Source organism: Corvus kubaryi, unplaced genomic scaffold (genome assembly GCF_017639235.1).
Source record: "Corvus kubaryi isolate FWS band 111438036 unplaced genomic scaffold, C.kubaryi_AGA036_p1.0 37334, whole genome shotgun sequence".
Classification (NCBI taxonomy): Eukaryota; Metazoa; Chordata; class Aves; order Passeriformes; family Corvidae; genus Corvus; species Corvus kubaryi.
Window position 1 is genome coordinate 1,452,722 of NW_024581108.1, and position 17,757 is coordinate 1,470,478.

The 17,757-nt window shown below is 48.7% G+C and overlaps 1 protein-coding gene across 1 annotated transcript; it reads left to right on the top strand.

Moving 5' to 3' along the window:
- Positions 1-6,292: 6,292 nt before the first annotated feature.
- On the top strand, positions 6,293-11,753 carry FASLG (Fas ligand). Its single transcript, XM_042029803.1, has 4 exons — positions 6,293-6,762; positions 7,104-7,149; positions 8,043-8,096; positions 8,498-11,753. The coding sequence occupies exons 1-4, from the start codon at positions 6,373-6,375 to the stop codon at positions 8,890-8,892; spliced, it is 885 nt and encodes a 294-aa protein (XP_041885737.1). The 5' UTR covers positions 6,293-6,372; the 3' UTR covers positions 8,893-11,753.
- Positions 11,754-17,757: the final 6,004 nt, after the last annotated feature.

Sequence of the window (17,757 nt, forward strand, 5' to 3'; positions counted from 1 at the left end):
TTCTGTTTAGAAAAAGAAAAGTGTGGGGGAATGGATTCTGAAGGCTGAGTGGTGCTTTGTCTGAAAGGTCAGGAACTGTGGCCCTGTGACACTGCTGGAAAGGTTTCCAGCAGGGTCAGTTCATACCTTGCCCTGGGGGATCCCTGCATGTGGTGGCTTTCTGTGAGGAGGACTGCATGAAGTGACCTCTTGGTACTCAGAGCTAAGGCTTGTGAAGGATAAAAAAAGACCGTGAAAGGAAAGTTAGAGGTCATTATCTCAAACCAGAGTTTTCAGCTTCAAGTTTGCCCCTTACTGGTCCCTCCCCCTCTAACTTATTTCTATCAAGCACAGCAGGACTGTGTGCAGCCAAAATGCCAAATTCACAGGCTGGCCAGTATCTGCTGGTCAGAGGAGACTTCCCCAGCACTGAGTTCTCACTTGAGTGTCTCAGGACTCTGCTTCATCATAGCACTGTGATTTAAAAATATAATTGAATGTGGAGTTTGCTGAGGGAGGAGAGTGTTGGGTGTTTTTGGGGGGGAGCGTGTGTAAGAAATGTGTACTTTTATTGCCCAGGCAACCACTGGGCTTTTCTCTTTGGTAAGAATCACCTGAAGCTGGATGTGACTGAATTCTAAAACAGCCCATGTTGACTCTCTGTGAACTAAAGACTCTCAGATCTACACTATGCTGATAAATGAGACTGCATGTTGAAATCCTAAGCACATGTTTAGATTTCCAAGTTAACAATTCCAGATGTGAAACCAAATGCATTCTAAACTGGTCTCTTAATACCCTGCTCTCTTTATACATTTTAAAAACTGGGCATGACTTAGGTCTAAGGAGTTGATGCATTGTGTGGAAAAATACCAGTGATAAAGCTTGTCCTGTAATGAACATGTGGGAAGTGTGCCATGGGAATAACACATCTGAAGGAACCTACAAGGGCCAATTATGCTTTTGCAGACTTGAGAACGTGTTCTGGCAGGAGACTGGAGACTGAATCCACCTGCTGCTGGTGGAAGCTTTTAGTGATCTAACCACTTTAAAAAAAAAAGTTCTCTTATCATCAGGTTATTACTGCTTAATGTTTTCCTTTCATGTGGGGTCTTGAGTCATTTTCTACTTGCAGTTTTATTAATGTCACACAATCTGGCTTTCAAAATTAGAATTTTTTAGAATCAAGTCTCTTAAATTGGTTATGGATTTTGTGTAGGGATAGTAGTTTCTAATGAAGACAGTTTATACATCTCAAATTCCTGTGTGGTGTGGATACTTACATGGAGGGACAATCTTACAATATTGCATACTAAGGTTGGACAGCCATTGGTGTAAAGAAGCCAGTGTGTATGCTGGAGTGAGGATGGTGTCCTTCAGTCCAGGCAGGTCCTGAGCCCAAGGTCAAAAAAATCTTTAATGCAGAGGTTTCCATGTGAGGATGGATAGGTGCAAACACACACCTTGTGTGAGTTGCTGGCTGTGTTTGCCAAAGTAAGGTGTTTAGGTTATATATATTAAGCATCAGAGTGGAAATCCAGGCTTTTTTAAATATGCAAACTCTACCATCTGCGTGGTGATGTAAGTAGAGAGCTCAAGTCTAAAGTGTTGTGTGGCTTCTGCTTTTGCCGAGTTACAGCACGAGATGGAACAGCTTAGCAGGTTTTGCTTAATTAGGTACAAACATGTTCCACTTCATTTGGAACAATTAAAGTGTAGAGCCCTGACCACAAAGTGCTGTAGGCAGGCCCTGTGTGGCTCATCTCCTGGAAACCCTGAGTGTGGAACAGCAGCAGGTGCTGCTGGAGATGTTGCTGGGCTTTGTGACAGTGCAACAAGAATCTCTTCCAAGAGCTTGCTCAGATAAAAGGTTAGGTTGGAAAAGGGTACCTAAACTCACCAATCTTTTCTTACTTATCCTTTCTCTAATTTAAGCAGAGTAAGTTTGAAAGAAGGTTCCAAGGAGCCTTCTGCTGCCTTCTTGCTGTCTCATATTGGACACAGGGCCTGGGAGCTGCAACTGGCCCTTATTCTGCTGCTTTCCATTAGAGTTGCCATTAACTCCACAGCAGCAGGGCGGCTTTTGGAAGGCAACGGAGAGGAAGTGAACTCTCTGCACCTTGTGGACTTAGAGATGGAAAAGAAACGTTTGCCACCTTGAGGCTTGTTTTTCTCCCTTGTTAGATGTGGTTGGAGCCTCCGTCCAGCTGCGGGGCCCTCTGCAAACTCGCAGCAAACACGAATCCCTGTCTGCTATTTCTCTTTTCCCGGAAAAATAACTGGAAGCAGCTACTGAAGCTTCTGCGAGTTGTAATGACACAGTCAGAGTTTTTGTCTTGAATGGGCTGAGAATGGCTGCTCCCAAGAAGAAATAAAGTTGTCAAGTACCAACTAGGCCCCCTGACCAGCAGAGCCAGCTGGTGTTTTCCAGGGCCAAGGCTGGCTTTGTGCTGAGAGGCTGGGACAGGGCATGGACCCTGCAGAAGGGCTTGTGAATGTCCTGTCCTCCCCTCAACTGCCAGTTGGGGGGACAGGAACTCAACACCTCCACCTTCTCTTGATCTTCCTCACAACTTGTGAGTGACCACAGCACCTTGTTCCATTTTGTCCCCTTACTAAGCTGTTGTACAGTATGAAGTGACCTGCTTGTGTTTCTCAGAATAGATCCCATTACCTCATAACCACTATACGTCATTTCCCTGCACTTACTATGGGCACCAAAGAAATGAAAGCAGCAGAGTAATATTTTAAGTATTCTTCTTTTTCTCAGCTGCTTTGGTTCCTTGGATTCTCTCTCACCTCAGGACAGAGCCCTCTTTTGCTGAATTCAGGGCTGCTGCCTGCTTGTTGTGATCATGGTGGAGGAGAGGACAGAGCACTTTGCTCACTGGAAGAGGGACATACTGAACACTGTAATGCCAGGCCAGGGCTGTTAACCGTAGACTTTAAAACCTGTTCTTGAGTGTGAATATCTGAATGTCCCCGCCATGGCACCAAAACATGGCATTTACATGTGCTGCAAATGCTCCTAGCAAGGACAGCAGTTGAGGAAATAAAAAGCATCACCATCATTTGAGAGACCAAACTGTTAAAAAACATGTAAGAAAGAAAACAACATGAAGATGTCAGTGCTAACTGCAAATGCTGGGTGAGTTCTGTTGCCTTCCACACCCCTCTCAGGCTTCAGCAGATGAATGTCCTCTCCCTTTGGAGGCAGCTTTCACAAGTATCCATACCAATGTTCAGTTGAAAATCCATCTCTTCCAAACTCTGTCACATTTAGTGACTCCTTGGGAAGCTTTTTATTCTGTGAGATTTAAGAGCTCTCTGCTGTTGGAAATAATCCCTCTCTTTATAGGTTTTCCACACACCATCCATCCCTCCCTGCCAATCTGTTCTTGAACAGACAGATTTGAACCTCTTCTCTGTCCAACAGTTACTGCAACTTCTTCCAGAGCCTCTCTGAAGCTGAACAAAGACTTGTGAAGTGAGTTCCAGGAGTGTCTGTAGCTGCCTAGTGCTGTATGTGAGCTCTCATGGGAGCCCATGGGCTGGAAGCTTGTGTCCAGCTGAGGAGCCTCTCAGTTGCAGACTTGTTTTCTTTCTTATTCATTGTCTTCTACCCAAAGAGCTCGATCTGCAGTCTTTGTTTCTTGCCTTGTTTTCTTCTGATTGAATTCGCTGTCCTCATTATTTTGAATCCTGTGGTTTTGAATGAGAATGATCCTCAACTTTCTCAGCTGCTCTTGGGTGTAATTTCTGCAGCCCTGTTGGCTTTCAAGAGTTGCTTTTTAGCATTTCCACTAATCATTAGTGTGAGAGGAAAGATTTGTTAATTGCTTCCAGAGAGACTCTGTCCAAAACATGGTGAGAGCCTCTCCTACACAGAGGTTCACACTTCAGTATTTGTTTTAAGTTTCAGGTTTTATTTTCTGCCAAGTATTAGATCTGGATCATTCAAGTCCTGTTTTCTTTGGGGTATTTCAGGCAGGTCATCCTTTTGTCCCTAAATCGTGGTGGTACAAATTCTTAGCTGCTGGCTGATTCTCTGCCATCAGCTTCAGCATAATTATGTGTCTTGTTAGTAAGAGCTCCCACCTCTCTGGGAGAGGGTGAATTGGGGATGGAGAGTGTTCTGAGCAAATCCTCTTTTTCAGTCTGTAATGGTTTTTGTTGGTTTTGGCAAAGGGGAACAATTCTCTGGTAAGGGCTATGGAAGGTGTTTCCATTGGAAAATATTCCTTCCTTCCTGTTCAAATGACATATTAGGGCTGCTGGAAACAGAGTGTACAGACTGGTTCAAGAGCGGGATAGGGTGGTGGAGGCAAATCTGTCACCCCTTTTGTCCTTCTTATGCCCTGTTTTCCTGCCCAGTTGTCCTTGTCCCACATTTTAGGAGGGCTCAGCCTTGTCTAAATTCTGACTCTAGGCCTTTAGCAAAATTCATGTGACTACAGCAAATTGTCCTGCCATTATTTCAGTAGCCCTGTTAATATCCTGTGTCACTTGAGCAGCAGGAAGCCAGCAGAACACACAGCCTGCAGTCACCAGAACCTGCTTTTTTTTGGACCAGAGGATCTCCACAGGTCCCTTCCAACCCCAGCCATCCTGTGACTCTGATCCTGATGTGCTATGCAGACATAGCTCTGCCTGACACCATCTTCCAGTCAGTGTGTGTCATCTTGGTGGTGTCTGCAGGTGGTGACAGGAAAATGGAGCGTGACAGCAGAGGAAGAGGTCCCTGAAAGCATGTTGTGCACTAAGCATTTTTTGATGGTAAAATAGCCCCAATCTTTGGTTTGCCACAACATGTGGTATTAGCAGGCTCTTGATCTGGGCATCCAAAAGAGAAGGTGCAGCTGAAATTGCTTCAGTTGGTTTCCTTTTCTTTCCCTCTCACCCACCCATTAAAAAAGCATCTTTGTGATAATAGGAAGCAGTGGGTTAGAAGTAAGAACACTTGTGACATTTAAGGGAAACTGCTACTGTGTCCTCAATCCCACCTCAATAAGCTGTTGGCATTAAACACAGTGTCGGGAAAAACTTGGGAGTGGATCCTCTCCGGGCAAAGCCATTGTGTGACCCTCTCTTGTAACGGCTGTGGGAGTGGATGGGGACCTGTCCTTGGGTGGCTGGGGAATGCCGTTCTGGGATACAGAGAGGATGACTGAGCCAGGGTAGGCATGACCAAGCTTGAACTTGTTAGAGTTGGATTTATGTTGCCTTTGTCTCTTTTAAAACCAGAAGTGTGAGGAAGAGCCAGATGAAACCCCTGCTGTGGAGCACTGCTGCAGCAAAGGGCTGGTGAATGTCTTCAAAAAGCAGTGGGATGTCTGGTGGTGTAGGCAAGACTTTGTCAGCATGTCTGATTTATTGCTATGGTTGCAGGCAAAGCTGAGCCCTTGCTTCAGAGAAACAAGTGTACATAGGTTGTTCAAATGTGCTCTTTTCAGATCCCAGTTTTGATGTTCAAGATCAAAGCCTGCATATTGTGATTGCTTCCTTCAGCCACAGGAGACAAATCTCTAGTTTGCTCGTGTTAAGCATTTCCTTCTTTTTTAACACCACTCCATACAAATACACACTTCAACACGGGGCTGTAAAATGCAAGAAAAATTGTTTATAATCACTTGTGTGCACCTGTAAATCTGTGGGTCAATCTCACTGTCACTGCTTAGAAATCTGCAGTAAACGAGGAATGGAAACTGAGAAACGGAAATGTCCCTGTGTCTCTTCATTAGGATATTGTAATGAGCTCTTAAAAGTGCTGGCCCTTGCAGCACGGTCTGGATTCTGGGTTCTTCCTTGGAAGGGAGGAGGGCAGCCCCCTGAGCTGGCTCTGCCTGGGCTGTTCATGCTGGGCCAGCTCTGCTCAGGCTGCAGCACTCACAGTGGCTTCCTCTACTCACTGAGGTTTTTATCACGGCAGGACAGCGCCTGTGTTCCGTGCCCCGGGATCCATGCCCTGCGGAGCTGCCGAGGAAAGGGGGGGATGCACAACGGACAGGTAAGGAACGAAGCGATTCCTTAGCATCCCACTTGGGATTGGTTCTTCATCCTCCTGCTGTGGGCAGGAGTCCTCAGCTCTGTCTCTCCCTTGCGGTGCAGGATGCCAGAGAGTTTGTCGTTCCTTTCGCTCTGCTCGCGGTCCAGGACGGGCAGTGGGAAAGCAGCCGCCCGTATCCTTTGGGGATGCTGTTCAGGGTGTTGGATTGCTGAGCCCCGGGCGGCAGCGCAGCCCCCGCGTGTCCCGAGACGGAGCTGTGGGAGGAGCGGGGGGGTCGTGACCCGCCAGCCCGGGCCGGAAGGCGGTTTGATGTTGATGCGTGAGGCTTTTGATGCTTGAGGCTCTCAGAGTCGCAGCATCCGAGCTGGGTGTCCGCCGCTGCAGGGATGCAGCCGTGCCAGGGCAAAGCTGGGGCTGTCCCCAGGGCTCAGGCTGGGCCAAGCCCGGCAGGTTTCGGGTGCCACAGGGAAGAGCGCACCAGGCATGTCCAGCCCATCCCGCTCCCGGCCATGCAGCAGAACTTGAACTACGTGTACCCCCAGATCTTTTGGGTGGACGGCTGTGCTGATGCAGGTGCTTCCTGCTCCCCGGCACCCCCCGTGGGTCCTTTCCCACCACCGGTACCCGACCGGAGGAGAAAGCCACGGAACAACAGGGGAAGGAGAAGCGTCGGCTTCCTCGTGATGTTCTTGCTGATCCTGGTGGCCTTCACTGGAGTGGGGCTGTGCATGTTTAAGATTTTTCACCTGGAGAAGGAACTGGATGAACTCAGAGAGGTGAGGTCTGCCTGGCTGGTCACAGGTCCCTGGGGAAACAGGGAAAAAGAAACACTTGGAATCGTGTCTGAGATGCTCAGGTGGTGCAGAGCTCCCCAAGGGGCAGGATGGTGGCATTTCAGTGTCTGCTGTGACAGAGGAAGGGGGTTGCTTGTTCCTGTACGGGACTGCTCGGTCGGTGACTGATTTATCTGGATTTCTTTATGTTGCTGAGTGCTGCCAGGTCTCTCCCTGTGTATTTCTTAGCACTTCGCAGCTCCCCATGGGCATCCAGAATTAGCCACTGTCAAAGACAGTCCTTGCTCTCAGTCTAAGCCAGTGTCCCTCTTCTCTTTTGACAGTCTGCCAGCGCTGAGCACATCCCTCCAGCTTCAGAGAAACTCACGGGTGAGTCTGTGCCTGGAGGAGGAACCCAGTGAAATTGAAACTTCCCACAAGAACCTGCCAATTTTTCTAGATTTCATTTAGGAAAAAACCCAGGGTTTCAATTTGAGTGGACCAATTTAAAAGTTGTGTTTTGAACTTCCAAACTATTGCTTCTCTTTTGCATTCCATGTTAATGTTATAAGTGAGGATACCCTTTACAAAAAACGGCCAAGTCAGAAAGAAATTTTCAGCTCTCTTGACAGTTTTTTCTAGATCTGAAAAGTTTTATTTTTTCCCCCCTGGTGGATTTTGGTTATTAGAAAAGTTAATTTATTTTCAAATTTGTTCTGATACTGAATCAAAACAAATTTGAAATAGCAAAATTCTTGGGAAAGGGCAGTCCTGGTTCTCATCAACTCCTATATCAATAAATTTTCCCCTTTAGGGGAAGGGGAGCTGACATTTGAACTGGATGCTCAGTGCTCTGATCACAGGCTTCTTTAGCAAAAGCTGAACATAAATAATAACCCTGAATTTCTTGAGGGGGCTGGATAAATAAATAGAAACAGGGAAATAGTGTAAAGGAGAAGGGGGAGCAGAGAGGAAAATTTAATTGGCTTGATAAAAGAACAGGCTGCTTCCAAAATTAGAGAACATGAAGTAGATGTTGAGGAAAAGTGAAGGATGGAGTGGGATGGGATCCAGATACTGAGTCACTGGAACTGGCCCATCTCTCCAAAGGGAACTCAGCCCTCCAGGGAAGGCAGATTTTCCCAGCTGTGCTCTGCCTTCCTGAGGACAAGGTCTGCCTGGCCGGTGGGATGGATCTCAGGTGTCAGCTTTGTGGCTAGCTCTCCCACTGGGCTGACTTTTCCATGGAGCACGTGGCCAATGTCTTCCCTATCTTTGTGCAGGGCAGAAGGAGCAGTCACTGCAAAAGGAAGCGAGGAAGGCAGCCCATCTAACAGGTGAGGGAGCAGCAGGAGGTGGGAGCAGGGGGGAATGGGCAGGTGTGATGGGATGAGGGGGTGGCATGGCTGTAGTTGGGCGGAGCCCACCTCACAAGGCTTTCCTATTTTCCTTGGGTAACACATCTGCTCTGACAGTAGAGTGTTGCTCCACAGATAAAACCCTCCCCCTCAGTTATGCTTCTCAGTGAGGCCTGGTTTTGGCTTGGCTTTGGGGTGTGGAGGACAGGAGCTGTCACTGGGGGCTGGTGTTGGTGAGGTGTGAGGTCGGGAAGGACTTTCCGCACTGCAGACAAGGCTCGGAGAACGGTTGCCTTGTTGTGACATGGGGTGTGACCTGAGGAAAAAACACTCAACTGGATGTACTTACCACCTTCTTTTTGTCTTGTTTTGGCTTCCAGGGAACCCAGCCCAGCGGGACCTCCCTCTGGAGTGGGAGCCCATCTCTGGCCATGCCTACACCAGTGGTGTCCAGTACCACAACCGGGGGCTGGTCATCAACGAGCCTGGGCTGTACTTTGTGTACTCCAATGTCCTCTTCCGCAGCAGCGCCTGTGACAGCCAGGTCCTGTCCCACGTCGTGTACAAGAGAAACCCAAACTCTCCGGGCAGCCTCGTGCTCATGGAGGACAAAGGCATCAACTACTGCACAGGGCAGAGGATGTGGGCCCGGAACAGCTACCTGGGGGCTCTCTTCAAGCTCAGGAAGATGGACAGTTTGCATGTCAACGTCTCCAAAATCGCTCTGGTTAATTTTGAGGAATCCAAGACTTTCTTCGGCTTGTTTAAGCTTTGAAATGGAGCATGGCTGGCAGCCCCTTCACACACACACACGGATATGTGAGGGGTGAGTGCTGCCTGGGCACAGTGGCACCACAAAACCCATTGAGAAACCATGTTTGAGTTTCCCAGCAGGAGGGGGTTCAAGCAACTGGTAAAGGCTTGAAAGCAGACACCTGGAAAGCACTGTACTGCATCAGCCTGAAGAGAATTGCACATATTCTCCTTACAAAAACCCCTGACAAACTCAAAACATAGCGTGCTGAAGACCCTGTTGGAACTCACTACTTGCTACCTGAGAAGATACTGGGACCTGCTGCTCCACGTGGTGTCACGGCCCTGGTGGGGACAGCTGGTGGGTGGGTGTTAAGGAGGTGCCTGAGTCATGGCATGACACCACAGTGGGAATGAGTAGTGTGAACAACTGCTCCCCCTGAGCCACGGCTGGCCACCCTGCCCAGCACTGTGACTGCTGTACCACAGGCACTGCCGGCTAGCTGGGCTGGAACAGGTGCTGTGCTCATTTTGTGTTATCGACCACTCCCATCCCAGAAAATGCTCCCCAACCCCTTTATTTAACTCATCCCAACATGCCAGAAGCAGCAGTGCCATGAGGGGTGTCCCAGAAGTGGAAGCCTGACCGCACCGTGGTGGTGGGGATGGTGGGGTGACCACAGGCTCTGCTGATGTAATCTGAGCAACACAGCAGTGCAGAGCAGTGGGGCTTGAGGTGAAAGCAGCACCTCAAACCCCTCCTCCTGCCCCTGCAGCACATGAGGGTCCTCCATGGAGGTCTGGTCTGCCACCCCTTTCATGATGCAGGTGGTGACATGCTGGCACCTGTCAATTGCATGACTTCAGCTGGGCCCCTTGTCATGAGATGTTCTCTCCTGAGCAAAACACAGATGGTAAATATATATTTTTCTAGTGAATGGTACTGTCCTCTCCTCATTTGGTGCAACAGGCTTCTGCCATGGTCAAAGCACTGCAAGGCCTCTGTGATCAGGGGTCAGCATCTCATTCCTTCTCCAGCAGTGTGGCAGAAATCTGGGAGTCTCATCCCACTTTGCTGCCTTCTTGGCAGTGCCCAGTGTCCTTTCCATGAGGCTTTGGAGCTCCAGCATCAAAACTGGATCTGGGGATGGGGGAGGTATGGTGTGGGCAGCACAGACCAGGCAGCCCAAGCCCACTTTGACCACCAGGAAGGACCTGAGCTCAAACCACAGTTTTGAGCTTGAGTGGAATCGGGGTGCTTTTGGCTGAGCAGAAATGCTGCTGTCCCCAAAGGCACCATCTGTGTGATCTCTGGCCCCAGAAGCCCTTCTCACAGAGTGGTCTGAAGGGCAAAGAAATGGTGTAAAAAAAACCCCAAACCCTATTTGTTCATCCTGGTGTCAGGTCCATGGAGTTCTAACCCTGGGGCTGCCACTCACATTGCCACCAGGCAGGACACAAAGGCTGTAGCTGTGGTACATCATCACCTTTGCCTGGGCTCCTGCCTTCTTGCAGCTCTGCTGTTGGTGTCAGTGAGTGTGGCTCTTCAGCAGACTGAAGTATTTGTTTCCTTTTCCATGGTGCTGCTCTCAGCTTGGTGCTTGTGGCTTGTAGTTTGTGCTGTTTGCTTCAGAGAAGTTTATTTCTTTGAATCTTCTCAGGGGTCTGGCTACTGCTGTGGCCAGTGTGAAGGGAAAGCTGCGCCCCTGTTCATGCAGCCATTGCTGATATTTCTACTGCATTTCTCAGGATGGAAAGTATCTCAAAAGGATGAAGCTTAGGGACTTTATGGCTTGACTGATTCTTTCTCACTGCCTTTGCCCCTGCACGTATCAGAGGGGCAAACTGCACAGCATAGAGGTGGAGCTGCTGGACCCAGACCCTTCCAGGAAAGGCTGGAAATTGCTGTCCTCTTCTGATTGCTGTTTGTGTTGTGTTGCTCTCCTAGTGATGAGGCATCCAAGTGGGGAGTGGGAATCTGCATGTACATGTGCCTGCAAGCTTGCAGCTGTCTCTGTAGCCAAACTAGCCGAGCACATCGTGTGCTTCCCTTCTTTACCGGGAAGCAGCCTGGAGAGAAGCAGGGCATTCCGTGCCCATAGGAAGCCTGCCCTGAAGTTACTCTGTCTGCTAGTATGGTGTTGGAAGGGCTGGAACGATCCCAAAGACTTCTCTAGGTCAGCACCCAGTAACTCATGCAGGCTGTGGCTGTAGTCAGCTCTGGGGCAGGATGAGCACTTGCACTCACTGTGCACCAGGAAGGGACAAGATCTGTCCTTATCTGAAATGCTAAAGGCACCACAGACCTGCATGTTTTGGAGGCAGTGGCACAGTGGGGTGGACAGTCTTGTTACAAAATAGTGCTGAGTCTCCTGAGGTGAACAGAGCTGGCTTATCCCTGCGGGATCAAGCTGCGGCTCTGAGACTCGCTCCTGAGTCAGAGCGGCTGTGACCACGCGCAGTCAGCGGCTCAGCTGCCAGTGAGACACGGTTCTGCTCGGTGATCCCTTCCTCAAATATCCCTCTAAACTGCCCAGAGCAAAGCCACTGCTCGTGGGCTCGGACTAAAGATTGGAAGTGAGGCCATGACAGGATTACACAATTGCAAGCTGCATGGAGTCAGTTCATGGGCTGCTTGTGCCACACCGACTTTATTAAAGTCATCTGCTTATCTAGCTAATTAGCATTTATTTAAAGAAATTTTTGCTAATTGTTACCATTAAATACTCAATGAGTATTAAATTCTGACATTAGGCTCTCTCAGGCTGAGAGAGGTGGGGTTATTCATCCTGGAGAAGTTTCCAGGGAAACCTTAGAGCCCCTTCCAGTGCCTCAAGGGGCTCCCACAGAGCTGGAGAGGGATTTGTGACAAGAACATGGAGTGACAGAACAAAGGGGAAATGGCTTTAAACTGAAAGAGTGTAGGTTTAGATTGGACATTGGGAAGAAATTCTTCCCTGAGAGGGTGGTGAGTCAGGTTGCCCAGAGAAGCTGTGGATGCCACATCCCTGGAAGTGTTCATGGTCAGGTTGGACAGTACTTTGAGCAACTTGGTGTAGCAGAAGGGGTCCCTTCCATAAACAGGGGTTGGAGCTATCGTTAAGTCAAACTATTCTGTGATTTTTAATAGCTCTTGGACTGTACTTAAAATTATTTAATAAAAATAAATTATTGAAATTTAATTTGAGCTTACCAAGTTTTTTGTTCCCTCACCACCAAGGGAAGGGTCTCTGCACTAGAAAGGATATCCCAGGTCCATCAGCAGGACTGACCCAGTGGATGTTTGGGTTTTCTCTGTCCTGCAGGTCATGGTTGCAGTGGTCTGAGCTGACATCCTCTCTCCTGACCGAGCAGCCTGGGTCAAGTGTGGAGGTGCCTCAGGGTTTCAGCACTACTTAACAGGGCTCCAGAGACACCCCCGCTGCAGAGAACATGGCTGACAAGAAGTGACAAGCCCAGATCATCTCCTGATAAGAAGTCTCTGGTCTGCTTCCACTGCCCAGGACACAGACAGTGTGGGCAGCTGAACCCTCCCCAGAAGATGCCCATGTGTCTGGATGTGCAGCTGGCCAAATCAGGGTTCTGCATGGCAAATATTTATTCTGCTTTGTGGCCAAGCTCAGAGAGCTGCTTGGCAGAGATATGGCCTCTTTTGTGGTTGATGTGTATTAGATGCTGTATCCTTTTTACATGCCTTGGTGGAGGAAAAGGGAGACCAGGTGCCAGTGCTTTGCAAACCTTGTGCAGCCTCAGGATGTTCTGTAACCAAGGTGGCAGAAGGGGCTGCATCACAGACCAGACTGTATGGGCAGGGCAATTGCTGCTTCCACGGCAAAAGCGCAGTGGAAGCAGAGGGAATCCTGGTCAGGGAGGGAGGAATGTTCCCTGCACAGCTATGGCCAGCATCTCTCTCACCAGTACTGCCTGTTGCATCCATGTATACTGACTCTTCCCCAGTCCATGGCCACTCAGGATGGGAGGAAGGTGGCTAGCGCACAGCAAAGGTAAAGCAAAAGCAGAAGGAGCAGTGGCCGATCCCCAGCTGATCCCTGGTGGGTGCATCAGGGTGTGGGGATAAGAAATGGAGCCACAGCATGGACTCACTCTTGGCAGGCTTCCTTGGATACACAGCTTGGCTGGGAAACCTCACAGCTCAGGCAGAGAGCTGGTGCTGGCACTGGTGAGAGGTGTGAGATGGGACTGTTTCTGTAGCCTCCCGGGAGGAGAGAGAGCGTGAGTAAGAATGGAAGAATTGATACGTCTGAAGCCACTCAAATCCTGTGAGTGCAGGCAGCAACCTTCTATTGGATCTGACAAGTTTTATTGGTGCTTTGGCTGCTTTTTTGGAGGCTGATTATTGTTTTCTTTTTTTTATTTTTTAAATCTCCCTTTACCTCTTTTTTTTTTTTTTACCTGAAGCCAGCCTTGGGATCCCTGAGTTTCTGTTACAATCTCTTGTGTGGGGTCACTTCTTCCAGCCCAGGGAGCTGCACAGACTCTGGCAAATTTTACCAGATTGGGAAGGAGCATTGTCTAGTGGTTAGAGACAGGAAAAAAGGAAGAGGGGTAAACATAGATACTGCTATTATTCCCCTAGTGCTCTGACACATGGGTGTATTACATCATGGTTACAGAAGTGTAATTTTAGGCGTGACTAAGTGACTGAGGTTCAAGGCAGAGGAGAGGATGAGATGAGTAAAAGAGGAGTAATTTTGCTGCAAGTTGCATGCGAATTTCTGGTTGATTTTATTTACTAAAAAAAAAGGGAAAAGAAGAAGAGAAGCTTGATGGCTTGTTGCTGATTCATCTCTTGGGGTAATGAGGAGAGCCAGGTGTTCTGCTCCCTGCACATGACCTGTCCCAGGAGATGTGGGACTACAGCCTGTGGTGCAGGAGGTGGCTGGCAGTGCCTGCAAGGGTGTCTCTGCCAGGTGGCTGGGAAGAGATGCTGAGTCCCCAGCCTGTGGTGTGACCAGCAATGCTGCTTTAGGATCCTACCCATAGGCACTGGTCCGGCTGGCTGCCCCTGCCAAGCTCTCAGCAGCTGTGCGAACAGGCACACAGGCTTTCTGCTCTGGAGGCTCACAGGTTTTATTGAAAATAAGCTGCTCATTCCTCTGGGTAGCAAAGGCACTAAAAGCTCCAGGCGAAATATCAAACCACAACATGCTTTCCTCTCCCTCAGCTGCCTCCTCATTCCTCAGCACAGTCTGTACAACTCAGCCCTCTCTATGAGAGAATCAGCTTCTCTCCCCCCTTACAAACCATCATAGATATTTTACATCTCTCTCTCTTTTCCCCATATTCCACAACCAGTTTCCTTCAACAACAGTTGAAAAAGTCTCCCTGTCCAGATTCCTTTTGTGTTGGGGATTCTTTTGGTTCCCCATTGTCATTCCTGGGGACTGAAACTGGTCATCTAATTCCCTGGGGCCTTCAGCTTGGAAACCTGCACTGGCAGGGGAATAGCTGGCCTTTTGAGCCATCTGAATGACTATCAGAACTGGACTGCATGTTCGCCTCAGCTCTGTGCTGGGGACATGCATTTCTCCTGATGTTTCTCTCTCCTCACTAGTGTGAGGTTTATGTCAACACAGAGGCAAAGTATGCCAGAGAAAAAGGCACCAGAGAGGAACATTTCTGTCTCCTAATATGGTTTCTGTATGAACAACAGGTATTCAAGCTTTAACTTTCATTACAGTCCTGAAAGAGAAATCCAAACCACGGAGGATCAAAAATGCACAAAGAGGATGCAATTTTCTCAAATTCCCTGCTTGATATCAGCAGTGAAGGACTGGGAGGAACTCAGCACATTCAGTAGTTAAATCCCGTTGCTGCACTTGGTTTGAGTGAGGGTGGGTTGGCTGACTGGTTTATCCTTAAGCAGCAAAAGGAAATGAACATTTTGCTTGAAATTTCCCACTCACATCCTGTGGAGACCCTGCTTGCTGGGCTGGAGGAGGTGACAGATAAGGCTGTCAATGGAAAGAAGGGGATGGTAATTTCTTAATCCAGTTTGAACCATCCTGAGGTCCTGTCTCCCTGCCCTTGAAGAGTTTATTTTGTCATCATATGCATTTTATTCTGCACAGGGGGGTGTTTAGTAGCAAGACAGGGTGAGATCCATCTGCCAGTCTGTGCATCCATGTGTCCAGAGCTCTCCAAGTCACAGATTTAACATGTTCCAGAGCTGGTAGAATTGCAGTGCTACTGGAGAAATGCCAGTGCTGTGCACAGGACCCCTGGAAGGAACAGAGCACCACCTGCACAGGTTTCTGTTGCCACCAGACTCTTTTCTGTGGGCTGGTGGTGGCCATATGTGGCGCTGGGAGCTTCTGCCTCCAGGTGCTGATTCCTCTCTCCTATGGGACTCTACCTGAAAGTCCTGACCAGCCTTTCAGCCAAAATCGTTCCCCCCTCTGCAATCCTTTATCTTCATGCAGACAAAAGTAAGGAAAAATCCAGCCCTGGTGCTTGAAGGAAGCTGGAGGATACACTGAGGGGACAAAGCAGGAGAACATGGGGACATGGTGGCAGGCATCGAGGCTACCATGCTCAAGAGTGCTGTTAGGAACGTTGTGGCTGAAGGCAGAGTTGCCAGCAGCCATATAACCACTGAATTCTTTGAAAAAAAACCCAAACCCTAAAATTGGCACTTGGTAGCAGGGCTTTCGTTTCTCGGTGTTTCGGCTCATTGCCTGTAAACCCCAGCTTTATGAGGCACCGAAGAGAAGCCGGCTGATTTCCCGCAGTGCCTGTGCCGGGGTCAGGCCCAGCACCAGAAGTGTGTGTGGAAATGGTGACAGGGGTGAGCTTGTCCCCTCCACCAGCCCGCAGCCAGGTCCAAAGCAGCACACCAAGAGAGAGAGAATGATGTTATATGAAGGAAGGATGTGCCTTAGATGAAAGAAACAAATGGGTTTTGTCTTAAACCCTTGACTCTCCAGGAACATCACTTAGATGGCAAGTGTCGCTTCTTTGTATAGCCTTCTTTGGAAGATTGACCTTTTTTTGTGACCAAACTGCTCTCCTTTGTTTTCTTGCAACTGTTGTCTAGTGGTTTGTGCCCTCTGTAAGGCTGGTACCACTGTTGAACACTTTGCTCTTGCTCTTAGGGTGTGAAAACCTCTTGCAGAACCATTGAATCACCTGCTAGCAGAATTCATCACGTAACTGGTCCGGAAATTCAGTCTTTCTTTAACCGCTTTTTACTCATCTCATTCTTTACTTCTAATTTCCTCTGTGACAAAAAAAAGAAAAAAAAAGAGGAAAAAACTGCTACTCCTCCCCTGAAGGTCTACTTCTAAAAAGTGCAATTTCCTGTGGTCTCCAAGAGTACATTGAACACAAATGTGAACCTGAAGTATCTCTGTGATCTCTTGCTGAATGTAAAAGGGAGCAGTTGGGCAGTGAGGCTCCGTGGTGACTTCCAGTAAACCCTCGGCCTTGCATGGAGCTGCTGGGTCAGCTGGGCAGTGTCTGTTGGGAATCCTTCCTTCCCCAGGCCACTGCCTGGTCTCCAAAGGCCCTGCCAGGGCTCCAAATATGTTTCTGCCAGAGATACAGATGGAAATGCTTCTTTTCCCTCTCAGCATCCCTGTGTGCTGAATGGGGCAAGCAGGGCTGAGCCTTGTGTGAGGTACTCAGAGTCTCACTGGGAGTGTGCTATAGAAGAGACACCTGCCAGCTGGACACACTCTCTGTGCTTGAAATTTCAATGCTGGGTACTTATGGTGGGCTGACCCCAATCAGCTCCCCCTTGGCCACCCAGCCACTCTCGCTCCCCCTCCTGAGCAGCACAGAGGTGAGAAAATAAGTTGGAAAGGCTCATGGTTGGGATAAATGCATGGTTGGGATAGAGCACTTACCAGTTACCCTCACTGCCAAAACAGACTCAGCTGGGGGACAGTAATTTATTGCCAATTCAAAGAAGTTTGGATGGTGAGAAACAAAGACAAAGCAACACCTTCCATACACCTCACACCCATTTTTTTCCCCCTTCATGCCTTCATTCCCAGCTCCTCTGCCTCTCCCCTTGTGGCTGCAGCTGGTTGATAAAACAACTCCTTGCCATTCTTCCCTCCTCATGCATTCCCCTGCTATGGTGTGCATCCCTCCATGCCCTAGAAAGGTGAGAAGGAAGGTGTTAGGGTGAGGCACACAGGAGGGGCTGGAAGTGGCTGTGGAGGAGAAGAGACAGGGCTGTGCTGGTACAGTGGATGATGTGTGGCTGAGGTGTTAGAAACGACCAGCAGTGGGAAACAGTCTTTGTGGGAAGTGACACTCGTTACTCATTAATAAGTACTATCTATGTCTGTAGACAGGCATTTTCCCCCTTAAATGATGCAAACCCACTCATAATACAACCTGCAGCCAGCCAGGGCAGGTAAAACTGTCAGCACTTTAGGCAGGACCCTTGAATTGCGCTGTATTTAAATTTGCAAGGAAATTGAATGTAATTGTTTTGCAATTGATGTAATGCTTTTATTTCCTATGTTAGCAAGTTCCCCAATATCAAGCTTAAAGCCTGAAGGCCTGGAGGACTTATGTGGGGACTTCTGTTTGTTTTGTGGCTTTGGCTGGAGCCACCTGAGCTGCTGGAGATACATCGACCCAAGTCCTTATGCGCATGTTGAGGAGAGGGTGGTGGTCTGAAGTCTGTCAAAAGTTAAATTTCTGTGCTAGTGGCTGGAAAGGAAAGCCTGAATAGAAACTGAGAAAAGCTTCTTTTTAGTAAGGAACAATTCAGAGCAAGGAGGGAGAACATGGTGATGATACAAAAGGTTCCCCTTCAGTACCTGGTATTCTGGGGACACTGGTCTGAACTGACTCTCCGTGTGCCCTTTGTGAGTTACATTTTCAGCAGAAAGGGAGCAGGGCAAAGGTG